The sequence below is a fragment of the Microtus ochrogaster genome, chromosome 21 (genome assembly GCF_000317375.1).
Source record: "Microtus ochrogaster isolate Prairie Vole_2 chromosome 21, MicOch1.0, whole genome shotgun sequence".
Classification (NCBI taxonomy): Eukaryota; Metazoa; Chordata; class Mammalia; order Rodentia; family Cricetidae; genus Microtus; species Microtus ochrogaster.
The window spans coordinates 342,256-349,755 of record NC_022022.1 but is presented as its reverse complement, the minus strand read 5'-3'; the positions used below and the strand labels follow the sequence as shown (position 1 = coordinate 349,755).

At 51.8% G+C, this 7,500-nt stretch overlaps 2 protein-coding genes across 2 annotated transcripts in view; one reads left to right on the top strand and one right to left on the bottom strand.

Annotated features, from left to right (window-relative positions):
• Positions 1–1,346, top strand: part of Glmp (glycosylated lysosomal membrane protein) — a 3,430-nt gene extending 2,084 nt beyond the window's left edge. Inside the window, exons 5-6 of the mRNA XM_005356880.1 lie at positions 557–813; positions 903–1,346. Coding sequence (XP_005356937.1) covers positions 557–813; positions 903–1,068 — 423 coding nt within the window. The 3' untranslated portion in view covers positions 1,069–1,346. The remainder of the gene's footprint in view (positions 1–556; positions 814–902) is intronic.
• Positions 1,347–2,572: 1,226 nt separating this feature from the next.
• Positions 2,573–5,932, bottom strand: Tmem79 (transmembrane protein 79). Its single transcript, XM_005356879.1, has 3 exons — positions 5,131–5,932; positions 4,708–4,921; positions 2,573–2,786 (listed from the first exon to the last, which is right to left on the bottom strand). The coding sequence occupies exons 1-3, from the start codon at positions 5,930–5,932 to the stop codon at positions 2,573–2,575; spliced, it is 1,230 nt and encodes a 409-aa protein (XP_005356936.1).
• Positions 5,933–7,500: the final 1,568 nt, after the last annotated feature.

The window sequence follows — 7,500 nt, the reverse complement described above, 5'->3', positions numbered from 1 at the left end:
GGGAATTGAACTCAGGGCCTTTGGAAGAGCAGGCAATGCTCTTAACCACTGAGCCATCTCTACAGCCCCTCCCTATATAGTTCTGATTGACCTAGAACTCTTGCTATCTAGACCAGGCTGGCCTTGAACTTACAGAGGTTCATCTGCTTTTACCTCCAGAGAGCTGGGATTAAATGCACACACCACCACATATGGTCCCCGTTTATTAACAATACTCTGTCTGGATGCTGTTAGTGTTGGGCTGTACTGATGTATCACCTGACATCTCTGCCCTCCAAGGAAGCAGGCAAAAGCAGTGCTTCATGGTCTTCAGATGGGATTCTCTGTGACCCGGGGCCCAGAGGGAGCAATGGCAGAAGAGCAAGGCTGTGACTCTGCTCATCTCTCTACTCTGTGTAGAGAGGACTGGGCCCTGCCACAACCGGCAATGCCCATCCTAGAATGACACTTAGCACTGGGGACGCTTGCTGGCCTCATTGCAGTAATCTGGGAGAGGCAGGAACAGAAAGCTGGCACAGGTGGGTCATCTCTCTGCCTCCGTGGCCTTTCTCTCCAGCTGGACCAGTTGTTGTGGGACTCTTCACCATCTGGCTTCATGCAATGGCGACCAGTGGCTTTCTCTCAGAAGCAGCGGGGTCGAGAATCAGCCCTCCCCTGCCAGGTGTCCTCCCTTAACTACACCTTGGCACATTCGCTCCCTCGCTCACCTGTTGTCCAAGCCTTCTTTGGGTCCCAGAAAAACTTATGTGCCTTCACTCTGACATTTGGGGCTCCCACAGGCCCTGGCTACTGGGACGAACACTACCTCTCCTGGTAAGAACCAAGGATGTGGAGAAGGGCTGAGCCCTCAGCCTTCCTTCCTAAGCTTGCTTACCTCCTTTTTTTTAACCTTCTTGTTCTAGGTCAATGCTTCTGGGAGTGGGTGTCCCTCCAGTGGACTCCTTATCTCCACTGGTCCTCGGAATCATAGCAGTGGCCCTGGGAACTCCAGGGCTCCTGTTGCTGGGGGGAGGCCTGTTTCTGCTGCTGCGACACAAGCCGTATTCTGAGTACCAGTCCATCAACTGAACTGCAGATGGAGAGGCAGGACCACATGCCTTGCTGTGCCTCACACCTTGGAGGGGAGAGGCGCAGTGTTGTCATTTGCTTTTCTGCAGAACCTCAAAAGCCAGCCTCAGCTTACCGGGGCTCCCTGGGAGAGGCTAGAATTACTGGGAAAAGGAAGGGCCCCCTTGATGTTCCTTCTCTGTCATTTACCACTCTCCTTTCCCTTGGGTAAGACTTGAAGGCCTACAGTGGTTGGCTGCCCTAAGGTGCATGAAATAGACATATTTTTCCCAAAAAAAGATTTCAACTTCTCTCTTATTTTTAAATGAGATTTATGTATTTTATATGTGTGAATATTTTGCCTGCTTGTGTGGATGTGCACTGCGTTTGTATGTGCGTGCATGAGAGACAGAGAGTATTGCCTGTGGAGGTCAAAAGAAGGCACTAGATCCCCTGGAACTGGAGTTACAGATGGTTGTAAACCACCATACAGGTATTGGGGATTGAACCAGGGTCCTTTGCTAGAACAAGTGCTCCACACTCCAGTCCAGATTCCGATCTCTTTCTCTCTTTTTGAGATGGGGTTTCTCTGTGTAGCCCTGGCTGTCCTGGAACTCACTCTGTAGACCAGGCTGGCGTTAAACTTAGAGATCCCCTGGCCCTTACCTCCCAAGCGCCAAGATTAAAGGCCTGTGCCACCATGCCAGGCTGGGTCCAGCAAATGGGAAGATTGAGAGACAGACTTAATCTGTCTCTCAGGCAATAGGCAATTTCTATTCGAGGGCACATTTTCTCGACAATCCTAGTGGTCTCTCCCCAAGCCTCTTGTGAAGCACCCTCCACCCCTTGATCTTGATGCCAGGAGGTGACTTATGTCCTGGGGGTGGGGAAGTTAGCAGGAAGACGAGCCATGGGAAGCAGGCCATGATTTATTACATACTGGACAAGCAGTCATTGCCATCCCAGCCACTACATGGGAATCCATCTACAGTTCTTTTGGAGGTTTCATCTCTCTGCCACCCCAAATCCCCCCACACACCTTTTTTTAAAACCTTAGTACTGCTTGGAAGTTTGCAAAGTGGAAGGTTATAGGAACCCATGTAGGCTGGGAGGAGGAAGGTCACAGCTTGACCAAGACAGGCCCCTTAGGAAGGCTTTCACCTCATGTCAAAGATGGCAAAGTCCTTGTCTGATGAGAACCAACCTCTACGCTTGGGCTTAGGCAGACAGTTCAGGTTGGCCTGTGGTTCTACACCTCTGGTCCACAGGAAGCTGGGACCTTAGCCTTGGCTTGGCACGGTGGAGGACTGCCCAAAAAGGAGTATACTTCTCCTGTCTCTGCCTTAGGCTCTCGCACTCCAGGGGTACAGCACAAGTAGAAGAGAACTGGGGTGTCTGGGCTCCTTTGGATGGGGCCCCTAAGTAGCAAGGTACCTCCCATCTAAGGTCTATGACCCAGGCAAAGGCCAGTCCTGCAACTGTTTCAGGGAGGTGCTGAAAGACCCCTACACAGCCGTAGGGCAGCTCAGCCCCATGAGCGTGGCCTGTAGTCGGAGAGGGATCGAACGTGGTCCGGATAGTCCAAGCGGCTCTCCGAGGCAGTGAGCATGCGCTCCGGCTCCACCATGAACATGTAGTACAGGTTCCACATCAGCATGGCCAACAGCGGCAGGAAAGTCAGCCCGTAGCCAAAGCCTCGGAAGGAGCGTCCGACAGCAAAGGTCAGCCAGTAAATCAGCCTGTGGGAGCATGACAAAGGTTATTGACTCTCCAGGGCCCAGCTGGCTAAATCGGTCAGAAGCAGACAGTGGGAGACCAGTTGGGAGCGGGTGCCAAGACTGGTACTACTACAAACATCCTGTTTATATGTACTGAACATACAATGTTCGCTTTCCCACATCTCTGAAGTGAGAATATTATTCCCTGTCTTTTCTTTTATTTACTATTTAAAATTAAAGTGACGCCGGGCGGTGGTGGCACACGCCTTTAATCCCAGCACTCGGGAGGCAGAGGCAGGCGGATCTCTGTGAGTTCTAGACCAGCCTGGTCTACGAGAGCTAGTTCCAGGACAGGCTCCAAAAACCACAGAGAAACCCTGTCTCGAAAAACAAAACAAAAAAAAAAAAAACAAAAACAAAAAAAAAATTAAAGTGAGTCAAATTAATTTCATTTTTAATTAAATTACAATTAAATGTTCGTTATTGTGATTTACAGATTTTCAGGCCAGTGTGGGCTACATTTTGAGATCCTGTCTCAATAAAATAAAATTTAGGCAGGGCAGTGGCGGCACACGCCTTTAATCCCAGCACTCAGGAGGCAGAGGCAGGCGTATCTCTGTGAGTTCGAGGCCAGCCTGGTCTACAAGAGCTAGTTCTAGGACAGGAACCAAAAAGCTATGGAGAAACCCTGTCTCGAAAATCCAAATAAAATAAAATTCACTGATGACTCAAATTGAATGAAAGAAAAGTGGTGTGGCCGTGAGGGTGACCTGGCCTCTGGGTAGAAAGTGCTGCTCACCGACAGGCAGACTTCTTGCCCGCTGGAGTGGGCGCCAAGGGTCCCAGCCTTTAACCACTAAACGAGGAGGCTACTCAAGTGCAGTAACTCATCTGTGTTGTCCACGGCTGAACCATGAAGGTCGGGGTCAGGGCAGTCTATTTATTTGTTTCTTTATTTCATATCACTTTATTTTCTTTTTCAAGGCAGGGTTTCTCTGTGTAGCCCTGGCTGTTCTGGAACTCACTCTGTACACCAGGCTGGCCTCAAACGCAGAGATTCACTTGCTCATTTTGTTTTTTGAGACAAGGTCGTAGTTGTGTTGTACTGGTTGACCCAGAACTCACTATGCAATTCAGGTTTACTTGAACTCTTGTCTCAGCCCCCTAAGTACTGTGATTGCAGACCCGAGTAAGCTACTACATCAGCTTTAGGGCAGTTTTCAGCACTGCGTAAGAAAGAACTTTCATGGGGCAGTGGTGCTGCAGCCTTTAATCTCAGCACTCGGAAGGTAGAGGCGGGTGGATCTCTGTGAGTTCGAGGCCAGCCTGGTTTAGGACAGCGAGGGCTGTTACATAGAAATACCCTGTCTCAGAAAAAGAGAAAGGAAGGAAGGAAGGAAGGAAGGAAGGAAGGAAGGAAGGAAGAAAGGAAGGAAAAAGAAACAAAGAAAAAAGAGAACTTTAGCAATTAGAATGCTTAAACCTGGAAGGGGGTGTGGTGGTGATCTCAGCACTGGAGAGAGTGAGACAGGAGGATTACCACCAAGAGTTTATGTTCAGGCTGCATGGTGAGATGGTGACTGCCTCAATCAAAATAAAGCAGAAAATCTCGCACATAGCCAATTTTTAAAGCTTTTTGACTAGAGTGTCACAGACTAGAGGAGTACCTTCAGGGGACGCACTAAATTCCACCTGAGGTTAGGAGCAGGATGGTCAGTCCTGTGCTTAGATGAGTCTCTGTACCAAAGTAAACAGCATTCAGAAGCTCCCTTTTGGCACACCTCTGAGAGCAGCTTCTGAAGGAGAAGGGAGCTGAGCGCATGCTTCCCAGTGAAGACAGGTGTGCGCGCAGAAATCCTCAGGCTTCCTTCAGCCCCTGGAGGTTCTGGCACTTTCACTTCCTCACGCCTCCCCAGCCGTGGCCACCACAGCCCCTACTCACCGAGATACAGCAAACAGACCAGTGAGCAGAGGCAGCAGCTTGAGGGTGTCCTGGGGCAGGTAGGTGGAAAGGACGGCCAGGTTAAAGAAGTAGAGGGTGAAGAGTTGCACGGACTGGGCCACGTACTGCCGGTGGATCTCTACTTCCCGCCGCGGCTCTCCAAAGGGCCGGAGGGCGGAGAAGCACAGCAGGCTCAGGCCGTACACAAGGAGCCCTGCAGGGGAGGAAGCACGGGGGTCAGAAACTGCAGGCCGGCTCCTGGGTCAAGACTGCAGAGAGATCACAAACGCTCTCTGGAAGAGAGGGGGCAGAGTGGCAGGTTTGAGGTGCCCTGAACGGTTCCAACAGAATGAAGAGAAAGTACCCTAACCAAGTCTCTGTAGTTCTCTTCCCAGGTAACCCTTCTCCACTGCCCAGACTCACCTAGTACGATAGGGAAGGTGGCAAAGACCCCACAGCGTAGGGTGTAGATCAAGCGGGAACTCATGGTGGGCAGCCTCGGAGCGTCGAAGGGCAGGAAGGCGTAAGCTCCATACAGCAGGCAGGGGAAGAAGATGAGAGCAGCAGCCACCGAGGCTACAGCCCTCAGCGCCTCGCGGCCTCCACAGCTCCCACAGCCCCCACAAGACCGGCCAGGAGGTCTCACAACTGCCTCAGCCCACTTGCGCTCTGGAAGCTCATGGTGGCTGAGTCGGGTTGGCAGGAAATTCCTACGCTCAGCCTGTCCGGCCTTACGATGCACAATGCACTCCTCCTGCGGCCTCCGCTCAATGCACTGTAAATCAATGGGCACGAAGGCCCTAACTGACTTCTCAGGGAGCAAACTGGCATCATCTTTGAGCGGTTCCTCCGACTTAGGGAGCGGTTCCTCCGACTTAGGGAGCGGTTCCTCCGACTTAGGGAGCGGTTCCTCCAACTCTAAGGGCTCTGGTTCAATATCTCGCCAGCCTGGGGGATCCGGAAGCAGGACGCTGTACTGGGGGTCAGTTCCCCAAGGCAAAGTCGCAGCTTCACTGATAGTGCTGTCTGGACCATCCTCGGGCCCCTCTCTGACTGTAGGGGAACCAACTGAAGACCCCCGTCTGAGAGACTCAGCTCCAGGGGACTCAGTCCCATCTTCTCCCTCCAGCAGCTGGTCAGTGGGGGCTAAAGCCCGTGGTAAGCTCTTCTCTAGAGCCTCAGGTGCCTTCATTTCCAGCAGGGCCAGTGTCTCCGGTTCTGTCATCGTGAGGCTTCAGTTCTGAGGTCTACCCCAAGGTGATATCATCCTAAAGGGAGTGGGGTAAGTTCTGTGAAAATACCTTGTCTTCTGGCCCCAGGACAGTCCCTCAAACTAGACCGCACCAGGGCAGCCGGCCTCATGGGACTCTAGGGAGAACACAGTGCGGAGGAAGGTGTTGAGACAGAGGGCGGTGGCAGCGGCAGGGCTAAGGGTGAGTCAGGGGGCACAAGCCCTGGCAGCTGTGACCTCAGCCTACGCCTACACCTGCCTTCTACGCTCTCCACCAAAACCCCCGGATTCATGGTCATGGAACGGGAGGAACTTCTTTACAACTGAGAATCATTCTATGGAGAAACTGCCCCTTCATCTTCCACTCGCCCTTTGCCCTGCAGATCTCGGCCTAGAACTCTGTTAGCAGCTGATACCAGTGGCCAGATACTCAGTTCCTTAGTCCCCAGTCCAGAAACCAGTCATTTTCTGAACTCCCCCACCCTTGCCAGTCTCACCCAATTCGACAGGGCTGGGCCCCACTCAGACTTCCAGCTCTAGTGCGGCTGTTCCCTTGTCTTTCTTTCCTCCTGCCTCTCTCCAGTTCACTGTTTCTGGTCTGGGCTCTTTTTCCTCTTTCACCTCTAGGGCCCCTCCTACCCCTGCCCTTTGGACCCAAGATACCCTCTTACTTTCCATCCACGGAGAGGGAGGGACGAGGATCCCCAGAAAGGAGCTGCCTGGCTCCTACCTGGCTCTGCAAGTATTTCCCAGTTTCCCTCCCCTTCCCTGTGTCTCCAAACCTGTCTGACCAGAGCAGGTGGGGCTCAGATTAAAGGCGCAGGCCCTGCCCTACAGAACCTGCCAGCTGACAGAGCTCTACAGGAGGAGGGCATCCTATTTCAAAGTAAGGGTGCAGCTGGACACTGAGGCGTGGATGTTAGATGTTCTGGATGTGTAAGAGCTTCCAGGTCAGGAAAGCATCAGGGAAAACATGGGTTTGTATGTCAAAGGGTACTTAGAGGAAGTTGGGAAAAAGATAACATTTGCAAATTTGTTCATTCTGTAAATGTTTATTGAGTATCTGTTATTAATAATGCGCTATTCAGCTTTGTGAAGGTTGCACACACCTTTAATCTCAACACTGGGAGGCAGATGCAGGAGGATCCCTGAGTTCAAGGCCAGCCTGGTCTACAGAGAAAGTTCCAGGACAGGCTCCAAAGCTACAGAGAAACACAACACAAAATCACACTGAATCAGTGAGAGAATTTCAGTAGGGAAAGCTTCTTTAAAGTGACATTTAGGGGTTGGAGAGATGGCTTAGAGGTTAGGAGCACTGGCTGTTCTTCCAGAGGTCCTGAGTTAATTTCCCAGCAACCACATGGTGGCTTGCTGTCATTTGTACTAAGATCTGGTGCTGGTGCCTCTTCTAGCGTGTAGGCATGCATTACAGAACACTATACATAAGAAATCTTCAAAAGTTGAAACCTAAGCCGGGCGGTGGTGGCGCACGCCTTTAATCCCAGCACTCGGGAGGCAGAGGCAGGCGGATCTCTGTGAGTTCGAGACCAGCCTGGTCTACA

Bases quoted from the DNA above. Each gene is read 5' to 3' on its own strand.
- Tmem79 (XM_005356879.1), bottom strand. From the start codon at position 5,932: ATGACAGAACCGGAGACACTGGCCCTGCTGGAAATGAAGGCACCTGAG. The intron at 4,922-5,130 runs GTGAGTCTGGGC...CCTCCCCTGCAG, and splicing joins CACCTTCCCTATCGTACTAG to GGCTCCTTGTGTACGGCCTG. The intron at 2,787-4,707 runs GTGAGTAGGGGC...ATGCTCCCACAG, and splicing joins GGTCTGTTTGCTGTATCTCG to GCTGATTTACTGGCTGACCT.